The sequence below is a fragment of the Schistocerca piceifrons genome, chromosome 5, assembly GCF_021461385.2.
Source record: "Schistocerca piceifrons isolate TAMUIC-IGC-003096 chromosome 5, iqSchPice1.1, whole genome shotgun sequence".
NCBI classification, from domain to species: Eukaryota; Metazoa; Arthropoda; class Insecta; order Orthoptera; family Acrididae; genus Schistocerca; species Schistocerca piceifrons.
Window position 1 is genome coordinate 422,390,189 of NC_060142.1, and position 14,103 is coordinate 422,404,291.

The following is a 14,103-nucleotide window of genomic DNA, read 5'->3' on the forward strand; positions in this document are numbered from 1 at the left end:
CAGCGAAACCAGGCAGAGATGGTAACATAGCCATGCAGCAAAAATAAACAATCAACACTGTAAGTCAATTACATGCATGAGCACATATTGCTACATTGGCACAAATCGCCAGACACAAGTTACAAAAAAAAAAATGGTTCAAATGGCTCTGAGCACTATGCGACTTAACTTCTGAGGTCATCAGTCGTCTAGAACTTAGAATTAATTAAAACTAACTAACCTAAGGACATCACACACATCCATGCCCGAGGCAGGATTCGAACCTGCGACCTAGCGGTCGCTCGGCTCCAGACTCTAGCGCCTAGAACCGCACGGCCACTCCGGCCGGCCACAAGTTACACACTCAGTAAAATGACCACTGAGAGAGAGAGAGAAAGAGATGTATTTCTTAGCTCTTGGTAAGTGAAGCAACAAGCCTTATCTCAGATGCAGTTGCACCTTTTAGAGACTTGACAGTACACTTAAGAACCTATAAGAAATTGTTAAGCAATCACAGTGGAACGAGGACTGCTGACTACTAGTAGAGAAGCACGTCACATTCGGTCATAATGAACGGAGCCTCACGTTGTTACCTTCCGCCTGTTTCCATAAATACCACAGTCCTCCAGTTCTAAATACAGTTGATCATGGGGATCAATGGCGTTCATACCAAAGCACTTTATTCTGTGATTATTACAGTGCTGTGACATACATGTATCGGAAGTTCCAGTACCCACTGCTTGTCATTCCTGAGATGACAACATCCAGCTAACCACAACCTGCTGCTCATGGGACTTCACATTTGCCACTGCCTACACATTGTTGATGGCGAGGCTGATGGTCTTTCAGCACCAGTACATCTTCCAGTTCTTATCACACTAATATCATTGTCACTGTCAGGTGAGAGGGCCGTCTGGTGCCTCTGCTGCTGATCATCGTTACAAGCACTTCTCGGTGGAAGGGCCTACCTGTCCAGTGGGGCCAGGATCAGCCGACTACATGGTACATCCCAACGACAGGTCATTGTGTGACATTGTCATCTTCAGCAGCAGGATCAAGGATGCTCTAGCACACACTCACATTATGAGTTCATGTGGAGACTGCCAGACAGCAGCCCACAAGTCTTCAGCTGAACTGCTTGTGTAGCGGCCTTGACAACAGCCAGCTGAGCTGACCGCAGGAATCAGCAGATCCCACCACGTCATTGGCATAGGGTGTCAGCTGAGGCTGACATGAAGACACTGAACTGTAAATCAGAATCATTAAAGGTTAACTTCATAATCATGTATTATTGGGGCCAAAAGACTCTCTACAGTTTCCACAGCACCATCCTGACAAGGCAGTGGGTCTCCGCCAGGCCTCCCTCCACTAAATTAAGTTTAAGGCTTCTCAGAAGAGAACACAAATGTCAACTAAAATTCGTATATGAGCTGACATACAAATAAAGTGACAGTCAATAGCCCCCTTATGAGCATATTGTAAAGTGTGTATGTAGAACTGTAAACGGATCCTAGCCAAGGCTCGACATACGTTACGTACCAAGAATAATGGAGAAGTAACCCTTGTGCGCAATTTCTGGTTAAGCCACCTCACAAGGACAATTACAATTTTAAAAATTACAGGGTCGCCACCAGCCCAAGCCCTTCCTAAGAAATAAGAAAAGACCGAACTGGAAATTATCAGTTCAATTAAATTAAGAATTTAATTATGAGAATGCAATTTTTTTAAAGACACTAACAAGATGAACAGCATTGTATGTCGTATATCAATGAGCTTGTTTAATTAAATTGAGTTTTCCTTCCCATTTTTATCCATCAAAAGCAACAGATTAACTTTAAAAAAATCAGGGAATAGAAAATTAATTTGAAAACCGGCATCAATGGGAAAGATAAAGGATGCAGAGTTTATCTTTTACGTAGCAGATTTATTTCATTACTGAATTTGATGCGCATCCTATGAGTACAAATGACTGGTGCCTGAATGAAAAATTTAACTAAATAATTCGCCAAAAAATGGTAGAACAGCGAAATTTAAAAAAGAAAAAAACGCACAAAAGGGAAGTGGAACACAATAATTCAATCATTCCATCTACATACGCACCACAGAAATAATTCATGCACTAGCTTGGAAAGAGGTTTATCCGATTCGCAAAGTTTGTATAGTAGATATACGACATGGAATCCGCGCCTGCCGCTTACGAACGGCCGAACTTCTGCTCGTGGTAAACTTGATTACGAGTTAACTGTTCCGAAATTAGACATTAAACCAGGCGCAAATGTAAGAAATTTTAATGGTGCCATAGCAGAATGATTTCGCCGTCACGAAATAAAATTAACTCGGCAAGGCAGAAACCCTCTCTAGGAGCTACGAACTGTACTCACCAACCACTAGCTGCAGAGTGTCCTTTCTCCACTGAGCTTCGCCTAACTACCGGTGCCACGGAAGCTACCAGAGGGGTAGGCTTCCGCCACCAACCTGACAGACATACCAACCTCAGACTAAAAGGGGTAAACCTCTCTGTCCAGGTACTGGGATCCTAAGTTGGTCATCCTGTGCTACCCTCCAGACGAGAAGCAAACATCACCTGCTTCTAGCAGACGACAACCAACTCAGCGTCCCCCACAACAGAAACCCAACCACTCGTAAAAACACTCATTCAGTCACATTCACGCACACATAGGGTAGGGTGTAGGGAAAACCGTAATACATACAGGACATGATTTCCTATGGAACATTAAAAAAAATCAAACATAATATCATTTAATAAGCCTTAATTTTACTGCTCAGTCTTTCTGGGAGAGTTAATAAATTAAACCGCAATCAGGTGGTGGACAGAATAGGATGCACAGAATCCAGTGAGACAAGCGTCTATGAAACGACTCCACAGAGATGTTTCAATATCAGTAAATGTCACAGAGTATGAACTCCGCATTAAATTTGGTAAATTTAACGAAGATTCCATACAAACTATTGGTGGATATGTCTCATGGTGTCGCCTATCATGACTTCCACCTCATTACCTACAACACCACAACCACACTCAGTGTACTTCTTGGTACAGTAGGATGGCGCAGGGGACTGATATAGAGATAGAGTGTGTGCAGTCCACTAAAAGCGCTGTGTGAATTGGATGGCAATACTTCTGACCAGAAAATGGAATAAAAATTTTAATAAATTTATTCTAAAATACAAAATTTTCCTTTCTTTCACACTCTATACAAACATCTAGAGAGATTATGTAAAACAGAATTTTTGTAATATCTCCAATGCAAACCAATCACCCATTTTCGTAACTACATTTGCATCTGCAGTTGTTGAATATTCCTCAAAAGGCAGTCATTCTTTCCCTGTGGAAATACATGATATGATTGATTTTCCTCAATGATTATAGTAAACGTAGACGACAAGATGTAAAGATTATGTGTAATGCATTTCACCACCAAAACGATCATGTTCGATCATGCTGGACATACCCTCATATGATGAGAGGTGAGAACATTTAAGGCACCCAGGAACATTACCGAACGTGATCGTTTTGGTTGTCTCGGTGCTATGGTGTGGGAAAGCATAATGTTGCATTGGCATACGGACCCTAAATCTTTGAACACGGTGCACTCACCAGTCAACGTTATTGCAGCAGTGTATCTCTTCCCAGTGGGTGTCTTTTCATGGGTGCATTCGGCCCTACCTTCATTTTTGTGGATGGAAACGCACGACCGCATCGAACTGCATGGGTGAAGGAGCTACGGGAACGACAGGATACTAGACAAATCGATTTGCCTACCCGTTTCCCTGACTTAAGTTCCATTAATCACGTATGGGATGCATTGGGAAGATATATGGCAGCATCTACACTCCTGGAAATTGAAATAAGAACACCGTGAATTCATTGTCCCAGGAAGGGGAAACTTTATTGACACATTCCTGAGGTCAGATACATCACATGATCACACTGACAGAACCACAGGCACATAGACACAGGCAACAGAGCATGCACAATGTCGGCACTAGTACAGTGTATATCCACCTTTCGCAGCAATGCAGGCTGCTATTCTCCCATGGAGACGATCGTAGAGATGCTGGATGTAGTCCTGTGGAACGGCTTGCCATGCCATTTCCACCTGGCGCCTCAGTTGGACCAGCGTTCGTGCTGGACGTGCAGACCGCGTGAGACGACGCTTCATCCAGTCCCAAACATGCTCAATGGGGGACAGATCCGGAGATCTTGCTGGCCAGGGTAGTTGACGTACACCTTCTAGAGCACGTTCGGTGGCACGGGATACATGCGGACGTGCATTGTCCTATTGGAACAGCAAGTTCCCTTGCCGGTCTAGGAATGGTAGAACGATGGGTTCGATGACGGTTTGGATGTACCGTGCACTATTCAGTGTCCCCTCGACGATCACCAGTGGTGTACGGCCAGTGTAGGAGATCGCTCCCCACACCATGATGCCGGGTGTTGGCCCTGTGTGCCTCGGTCGTATGCAGTCCTGATTGTGGCGCTCACCTGCACGGCGCCAAACACGCATACGACCATCATTGGCACCAAGGCAGAAGCGACTCTCATCGCTGAAGACGACACGTCTCCATTCGTCCCTCCATTCACGCCTGTCGCGACACCACTGGAGGCGGGCTGCACGATGTTGGGGCGTGAGCGGAAGACGGCCTAACGGTGTGCGGGACCGTAGCCCAGCTTCATGGAGACGGTTGCGAATGGTCCTCGCCGATACCCCAGGAGCAACAGTGTCCCTAATTTGCTGGGAAGTGGCGGTGCGGTCCCCTACGGCACTGCGTAGGATCCTACGGTCTTGGCGTGCATCCGTGCGTCGCTGCGGTCCGGTCCCAGGTCGACGGGCACGTGCACCTTCCGCCGACCACTGGCGACAACATCGATGTACTGTGGAGACCTCACGCCCCACGTGTTGAGCAATTCGGCGGTACGTCCACCCGGCCTCCCGCATGCCCACTATACGCCCTCGCTCAAAGTCCGTCAACTGCACATACGGTTCACGTCCACGCTGTCGCGGCATGCTACCAGTGTTAAAGACTGCGATGGAGCTCCGTATGCCACGGCAAACTGGCTGACACTGACGGCGGCGGTGCACAAATGCTGCGCAGCTAGCGCCATTCGACGGCCAACACCGCGGTTTCTGGTGTGTCCGCTGTGCCGTGCGTGTGATCATTGCTTGTACAGCCCTCTCGCAGTGTCCGGAGCAAGTATGGTGGGTCTGACACACCGGTGTCAATGTGTTCTTTTTTCCATTTCCAGGAGTGTACACATGCACCAACGGCCGTCCAGCAGTTGTCGACCTCGTTGGTGAAGGAATGGTATGCCCTACCACAAGAACTGCTCACCAACATTGTGGCCAGCTTGGGAACACGTTTCATAGTAAGCACAGTCGTCTGCGGGGATCACACTGACCACACACCCTATTTAAAACCATGTCCAGCCTTCTGTAATATCCAGGGGACCATCATGAATCACGATGTCTTTCAAAAAAAGTTTGATTCTTGTCCGTCTTATTCCTTTTAGTTACCTTGTGTCCTATACTGCAGCAGTTCTTTCTATGTATGGTCCAACTTTCATCGAGCTACGTTACAGTAACACAACATGCGAAAGTTACTTACGCCTGTAAGTTTTGCATAGGATTAGAGTTTTTCTGAGCTTATTAAGAAATCACAAACATAATCTTCTTTCTGTGCACCATTACAATCGAGGTGGACCCACAGAGTGACAACGAAACATTGCACCACACTCCCTCTTTGTTTCTCTATGGAAAATTTTCTGTCTCAGAAGAGAAATTTTGCATCGTTGTCTTCCAGTACAGTAGATGTACGACCTCGATCTGATATCATAATGGAAAGATTCATCATCGCCATATGAGTCATCTTTCGAACTACACTGTAATTTCTTGAAGAGTCTCTCTTCCTTCTTTTGTTGGAAGTCTTCTGATTTCTCGCGTTTTATGTTTTCATCTTTAGAACCGTTGTTGAACTTGGATTGTTTACTAGCTCTTAGTTCTACCCCTAATTAACATTAGTATACAGAAGAATTTAGAGATGTCCCAGCTTTTCTCTTTCTGTTGGACGTCTTCTTTTTCGGTTGTGGTGATGTCTCCACGTGTAGAACTAAAGCTTTCAATGAACAAAGAGTGGATGCATAAGAACATTTAGAAGAGCAACTAACAGTTGCATCAGAACTCTTAGAAGTACCGTAATTATAACCTGATACGCCCTCTTGGAAAATTAGCCTTTCTGCTACTAAATAAAAAGTTTTCAACTAAAAAAAGGATCAGTGCGTAACAAACCACTCTTTGAGTTTGCATTACACTTAATCTCAATGTCTAACACGCGCGCGTAGTAGTTGAAATAAATTTACGAAAACTTACCTGCAGAAATTTCACAATACTGAAACATACACTTCCTTGAACAGTGAATGATGGCAAGCGGTAGACAATCACTATAGAGCATTATGGAATCCCTCAAAAGTAGTATATCATATTCCCACGAGATAACAGCACCTAACAGACGCGGAACACCGATATTCCATGTCATCCGACTGTCCCATGAACCCACATCTCCTCTAGCGTATAAAACCTTCGTTCGACGAATAGTTTAGTACTGCTCGGCACTCTGGGATCCGCATCAGATAGCATTGATAGAAGAATTAGAGACGATCTAAAGAAGAGCAGCGTTACAGAGATGCTAGGCCAACTTTAGTTTGTTGTTAAATTCCGGGAGCGGACGTTTCTACAAGTGCCAACTGATATATTCCACCGTGCTACGTACACTCCGCAACACGGTTAAAGTATCATTTCTTTGGAACTCCATAATTGTCGCCCATTGCGACGTAAAAGTTTGAAATTTGGTTTACCACCTTCCTCTGTGATGGTGCAAAAGTCTGGCGCCCTGCGCTTTCAACCTCGGGGTAGGCGATGCTTCAAACAGCTAGGTGTTGCCACATGCGAAAGAAAGGCCAGAGCTCAGAAACTCATGTGGGGAGTAAGGTGGATTAATGATGTCACATTAGCACCAAATTCACCACAATTCTGTCCAACCCCACCGTGAACATGTCACACGATGGGAATATCGCCACACCCCGTCTTACATTTAACCCTTTCTTTTGACGCCTGTGCTACAGGTGATAACCGCGACGCCCAACGTTGGAAACAAGCTGTTTTCTTATGGGTGACTGAGGAAGATATTTCGGACACACTGTCGCTCAGCAAAGCCTCAAGGGGTGGCACAAAAGAGCGTCAATGAAATCTCCCCTCCTCTTTGGCCGTTCATTTATCCCCTCCTATTTGGCCGTTCATTTACAGTCAGTTACCGGGCGAAGTGACGCAATGGTTAGCACACAGGACATTCTGGAGGATGACTGTTCAAACCATCCTAATTCAGATTTTTCGTGATTTCCCTAAATCGCTTCAGGCAAATGCCGGGATGGTTCATTTGAAATGGCACTGCTGACTTCCCTCCTCATCCTTCCCTAAGCCGAGGGGACCGATAACCCCGCTTTTTGGTCCCCTACCACCCACCAACGTCAGCAGCGACATCTCTGGTAGTGTTGTCGAATATGCAATCAATGCGCTTTTGCACAGTGTGTAGATAAGCAGTGCGAGAGATGAATGCTTTGTTTTGTCGGTTGCAGTTTAAAATGGGTGCAAAATATCTGAAATGTCACGAGGCAGTGTTCCTTATAAATCATCCAAAGGGACCAAACCTTTCATGTGGAGCTGCCACTAAAATTCTTAGGAAGCCAAAGACATTCGTTGCGAAGTGGGTCAAATGATATTTAAAGGTTGGAAACGTGGATGATTTATCGAGAGAGGGCTAAAGTGCCAGGCTATAATCGATAATGACGGCGACTGGATTAACCATTAGGTAATGGCCTGCACCTCAACAGGTATGGGAAGGGGAGGTTGGCAAAACTTATGGGTGACAGCATAGGTGGGGTTGGTGGGATCATTCATGGGAAAATTCCTGCAGTAGTGGGTGTTAGAGCTGCACCTTTTTTAGATTGAAGTCAGCTGATAGGTATTCCTGCTTAAGGGAAGTCTCTATAACAAGGGAATCACTTTTGACAAAGCTTAGGTATCCGAGTAATGAGGGAATTAGTATATAGGTTAGTGAACTGCTTATAGATGTTGACTCTGAAATTATTGGTATATCTGAACACTTCTTAAATAAGGAGATAATTCAGAGGCTTCCTTTACCAGGATACAGGTTGGCTGGCAGCTTTTCGAGGAGCTCTTTGCGGTGTGGGGGAGTAGCCATGTATGTGAAAAACGGCATCCCATTTGAGTCAATTGATGTTTCAAAGTACTGCACTGAAAAGGTGTTTGAATGTTGTGCAGGTGTGGTTAAATTTAACGGAGCTAAACTTCTAACTGTTGTTATTTATAGATCCCCAGACTCCGATTTCACAACATTTTTGCTAAAGCTAGAGGAGGTTCTTGGTTCACTTTATAGGAAATACAAAAAGTTAGTTATATGTGGTGACTTCAATATTAGTTGTATAAGTGATTGTGCAAGGAAGAGGATGCTGGTAGACCTCTTTAATTCATATAATCTTATGCAAACCGTATTCTTTCAAACGAGAGTACAAGGGAACAGTAGAACAACCATAGACAACATTTTTGTTCATTCCTCATTACTAGAAGGGCATTCTGTTAGCAAAAAGGTGAATGGCCTTTCTGATCATGATGCACAAATTTTAACTTTAAAAGATTTTTGTGCTGCAACACGTGTTAAATATAGTCATCAGCTCTTCAGGAAAGCTGATCCAGTAGCTGTAGAGACCTTTGTAAACCTTATAAAGGAACAAGAGTGGCAAGATGTTTATAGCGCTGATACAGTAGACGATAAATATAATGCTTTTCTCAAGACTTTTCTCATGCTCTTTGAACGTTGCTTTCCGTTAGAACGTTTAAAACAGGGTACTAGCACAAACAGGCAGCCTGGGTGGCTGACTAGAGGGATAAGAATATCTTGTAGAACAAAGTGACAATTATATCAAAACGTTAGAAACAGTCAAAATCTAAATGCAGCAGCCCATTACAAACAGTATTGTAAGGTGCTTAAAAATGTTATTAGGAAGTCAAAAAGTATGTGGTATGCAGACAGAATAGCTAAGTCTCAGGATAAAATTAAAACCATATGGTCAGTCGTAAAGGAAGTTGCTGGTCTGCAGAGACAGGTCGAGGATATAGAATCAGTGCGTAGTGGGAATGTCCGTGTTACTGATAAGTCGCATTTATGTACAGTATTTAATGATCACTTTCTGAATATAGCAGGTGAACTAAATAGAAACCTAGTCCCAACAGGGATTCACATAGCGCTCTTAGAAAAAAGTGTTCCGAGACTGTTACCTGAAATGCTCCTCCATGATACTGACAAGAGGGAGATTGAGTTAATAATTAAATCACTAAAGACCAAGAACTCTCATGGATATGACGGGGTATCTAGCAGAATACTGAGGTATTGTTCTATGTATGTTAGCCCAGTTCTCAGCCATATCTGTAACTTTTCCTTTAGGAGTGGTCGGTTTCCTGACCGATTAAAGTACTCGGTAGTGAAGCCACTTTATAAAAAGGGAGATGTTGATAATGTTGACAATTTTAGACCTATTTCTATGCCATCGGTGTTTGCTAAAGTTATCGAGAAGGTTGTATATACAAGGTTACTGGAGCATTTAAATTCACATAATTTGCTGTCAAATGTTCAGTTTGGTTTTAGAAATGGTTTAACAGCTGAAAATGCTATATTCTCTTTTCTCTGTGAGGTTTTGGACGGATTAAATAAAAGGTTGCGAACGCTAGGTGTTTTCTTTGATTTAACGAAGGCTTTTGACTGTGTTGACCACAAAATATTACTGCAGAAGTTGGACCATTATGGAGTAAGGGGAGTAGCTTACAATTGGTTCGCCTCTTACTTTAAGAACAGAAAGCAGAGGGTAATTCTCCGCAATATTGAGAGTGGTAGTGATGTTCAGTCCCAATGGGGCACTGTTAACTGTGGCGTTCCCCAAGGGTCGGTGCTGGGGCCACTGCTGTTTCTTACTTATATAAATGATATGCCTTCTAGTATTACAGGTGATTCAAAAGTATTTCTGTTTGCTGATGACACCAGCTTGATAGTGAAGGATCTTGTGTGTAATATTGAAACAGTAACAAATAATGTAGTTCATGAAATAAGTTCGTGGCGTGTGGAAAATAATTTGATGCTAAATCACAGTAAGACTCAGTTTTTACAGTTTCTAACTCACAATTCAACAAGAACCGATATTTTGATCAGACAGAATAGGCATATTATAAGCGAGACGGAACAGTTCAAGTTCCTAGGCGTTCGGATAGATGGTAAGCTGTTGTGGAAACCCCATGTCCAGGATCTTGTTCAGAAGCTAAATGCTGCTTTATTTACCATTAGAACAGTATCTGAAATAAGTGACACTTCAACACGAAAAGTAGTCTACTTCGCATATTTTCATACGCTTATGTCGTATGGTATTATTTTTTGGGGTAATTCTTCTGATTCAAAAAGGGTATTTTTGGCTCAAAAACGGGCTGTTCGAGCTGTATGTGGTGTAAGTTCGAAAACCTCTTGTCGACCCCTATTCAAAAATCTGGGAATTCTGACATTGCCCTATGGTACGCTTTAATGTCGTTTATTGTTAGCAATATTAGCCTATTCCCAAGAGTTAGCAGCTTTCACTCAGTTAATACTAGGCAGAAATCAAATCTGCATAAAGAATGCACTTCCTTGACTCTTGTGCAGAAAGGAGTGCAGTATTCTGCTGCATCCATTTTCAATAAGCTACCACAAGAACTCAAAAATCTTAGCAGTAGCCCAAACTCTCTTAAGTCTAAACTGAAGAGTTTCCTCATGGCTCACTCCTATTCTGTCGAGGAGCTCCTGGAAGAGCTAAAAAATTAAGCAAATTCCATTGTTACATTGTTGATTTTCTTCATTATAACTTACGACTTGTCACCTGAATATGTTTTTTTATATTTCATTTTATCTGTTTCTAATGTCGTGTTATAATTTCATGTATTGACTCGTTCCATGACCATGGAGACTTCTCCTTAATCTGGTCCCACGGAACAACAAATAAATAAAAAATAAATAAAAACTGTGCAATTAGTAATAACATATATTTGCATGTAAATATGTATTTATAATAGTATCTTTTATCCCGTACGAATAACGGCGTACACTTTCTTGTGGAACTGACTGTATACAGATGTCGTGGTCGAAATCGACAGTTTAGTGTGCGACGTCCAATAGAACGAACTTCTTAACAATTTTTGAAATCACTGACACCTTCGCACGATTCAAACCCTAACTGAGGACATTGTGAGGTTGGAACTTCATTGAACTTTATCTGTGGCCTCTGCAGTTCAGATTGACCGCAATTTTTGCTATGGTACGCTGGTTGGAACCACTAGGGACCGTTTAAAACAATTCGACCAAATTAATGTTATCCGAAGCAGCCAACGCTGGTTATGGTTTCTCAGTCATCTTGTTTCCCGCCCTTTTGTGGCGTGATCGGGGGTAAGGGGGGAGGGGTCACGCGGCATTGAAATGTACGTGAATAAAAGCGGCAAAGGGTCCCTCTAAGATCCCTCAACACCCTCGGTGCCATCAGCTCAGCTTTGGTGAGAACTTTAAAAACGTACCTGTACAGAGAAAACCTGCTTGCATGTGCACGGAATAAACAGACGGTGTCTCTTACAAGTACTTTTGAAAAGTGCTCAACAAAGGTGCGCGTTTGGCACCGAGGGTGTTACCGGACTAGAGAGTCTTACTGGCACGCTTTACCGTTTTGTTCAACTACGTTTCAATGTCATATCCCCCTACCCCCACACCGTTCGTGAACACGCCACAGAACGACGCGAAACAGGGGGGCTGAAAAAGCACAAACATCCATTGCTGCTTCGAATCGCTTTCAGATTTCGGCGACTGGTTTTGACCAGTCCCTAGTGGTTCCACTCAGCGTAACAGAGAAAAAATTCCGGTCACACTACACTCCAAACGGGTCAGGTCACGTTCAGCGGGGATTGCAACTCCACGATGTCCTTATAGAGGTGATCGCCCGGGGGTGTCAGCAACGTCGAATGTTGTCAAGAGCGTCATCTTGTTGCTCATCGAACTGTCAACTGTTGTTTTCGACAGCGAAATATGTAACAATCAACTCTCCAAGAGAACGGGTGGTTTCACTGACGCTCTTTACGCCATCGCCTGACACTTTTTTATGTCTAATCTGAGCGGTGGTATGTCTTAAATGTCTTCCTCGGTGACGCATAAGAAAACCGTGTGATTTCAACACTGGGCGTCGTGATTCTGACCTCCATCATAGAGGCGTCAAAAGAAGGCGTGAAGTATGGATAAGACGAGGTGTGACGACCTTCCCCACGTGTGACACATCCAGAGTGGTGTTAGGTAGAACTGCAGCGCAATCTGGTGCCAATGTGACATCGTTAACCCACCTTGCACCTCACAAGAACTTCTGAATTCTTGACTTTGTTTCGCATGTGGCGACACCTATCTGTTCGAAGCGTCTCCGAGCCTATGGGTGGCGTCAGAGGGTGGCACGCTTTTCCCCATTACAGGGGAAGGTTGTAGGCACCTTTGAGACAAATTTCAAACTTCTGCGTCGCAATGGGTCACAAGTACGGGCTTCAAAGGAATGATCATTTAAATTTGTAGCGCAGCGTATGCTTCGCGAAAAGACCGTGAACGTAAAATTAGAGGGATTCGAGCTCACACAATGGCTTACCAGCAGTCGTTCTTCTCGCGAAGTTTTCGCCACTTGAACAGTAAGAGAAAAAGTGTTAGTGGTACACGAAGTACGCTCCGCCACTCACCTTTAGATGGATTGCGGATTGTAGATTCAAATGAAGATGTAGAGAAACCACATGTATTCGATGACCACTGACTCGTTCTCTCAGGCAGATTATCAAGCACAGCACAATATCACAAGTTCAAATTTCGATGCGGATATCGATAACAAAGAGCGACCAAGCAACTCGATTGTGAAGTTGTACAAGCTGTTTGTGTTGCCAGGTGGGAAATATCAATACAGCAGCAGCCTTTGTTCGGCAGATATAAAGAGAGGGCGGTCCACGGCAGCCGCAGACTTCCTGCAGAGATGTCTCGACTAGGACAGCTGGTGCTCTTGGCTCTTGCGCTGAGCGCCGCCGGCGCTTACGCGGCCGTCAGGAACCTCGCCATCCCTTCGAGGCCGCGGCTCAGCGGAAGGATAGTCGGCGGGGCGCCCGCCAACATCTCGCAGTTCCCCTGGCAGCTCTACTTTATCACGTGAGTGCTCTGCTAAGTTCAAACAACGAACGAGAATGCAGCCTGCTGACGTTTTCGACATCAGACCGTATTTCCGTAGGTGAAAGCCCCGTCATTTTGCAGGCACAAATGCAACGAGGAAGTGCTGTGCAAAGAAATTTAACCAAGAAACAAAATACGATATTTGCAGGAAGAAAAAACAAACACACACGTACGAGCGTACACGGACGCGCGCACTCACTCACAAATACACACACACACACACACACACACACACACACACACACACACACACACCTTAAAACAATTAGCGCCCCACACAACTCAAGACGGCCAAGTTACCGATCATAAATAGTAATTACCAACTGATGAGGTAGTAGCGTTAGCTCTGTCCCTCTTGTTGTTTGACGAGAACGGGATACCAAGCAAAATTTAAGCAAAATCACCCGTCTGAAGGTCAATAACCAATCTAATCTCGACTGCTTACTTTATAACACTATACAAGTAGTTAGAAGTTCACGCCAGAATCTCTGCGTTGTTATCTTCCGTAGGATGACAAGTGCCAAAGCAATATTCTGCAGCCGTCCATAGGATGACAAGCGCCAAAGCAATATTCTGCAGCCTGCCGTTGTGGCCGAGCGGTTCTAGGCGCTTCAGTCCGGAACCGTGCTGCTGCTACGGTCGCAGGTTCGAATCCTGCCTCGGGCATGGATGTCTGTGATGTCCATAGGTTAGTTAGGTTTAAGTAGTTCTAAGTCAAGGGGATTGATGACCTCAGATGCTAAATCCCATAGTCCTCAGAGCCATTTGAACCATTTGAATATT

The 14,103-nt window shown here is 44.2% G+C and overlaps 1 protein-coding gene across 1 annotated transcript in view; it reads left to right on the forward strand.

Annotated features, from left to right (window-relative positions):
* LOC124799055 (transmembrane protease serine 9-like) overlaps nucleotides 1–14,103 on the forward strand; it is a 171,066-nt gene that overhangs the window by 137,327 nt on the left and 19,636 nt on the right. The window contains exon 3 of the mRNA XM_047262593.1: nucleotides 13,045–13,299. Within this exon, the coding sequence (XP_047118549.1) occupies nucleotides 13,045–13,299 (255 nt within the window). The remainder of the gene's footprint in view (nucleotides 1–13,044; nucleotides 13,300–14,103) is intronic.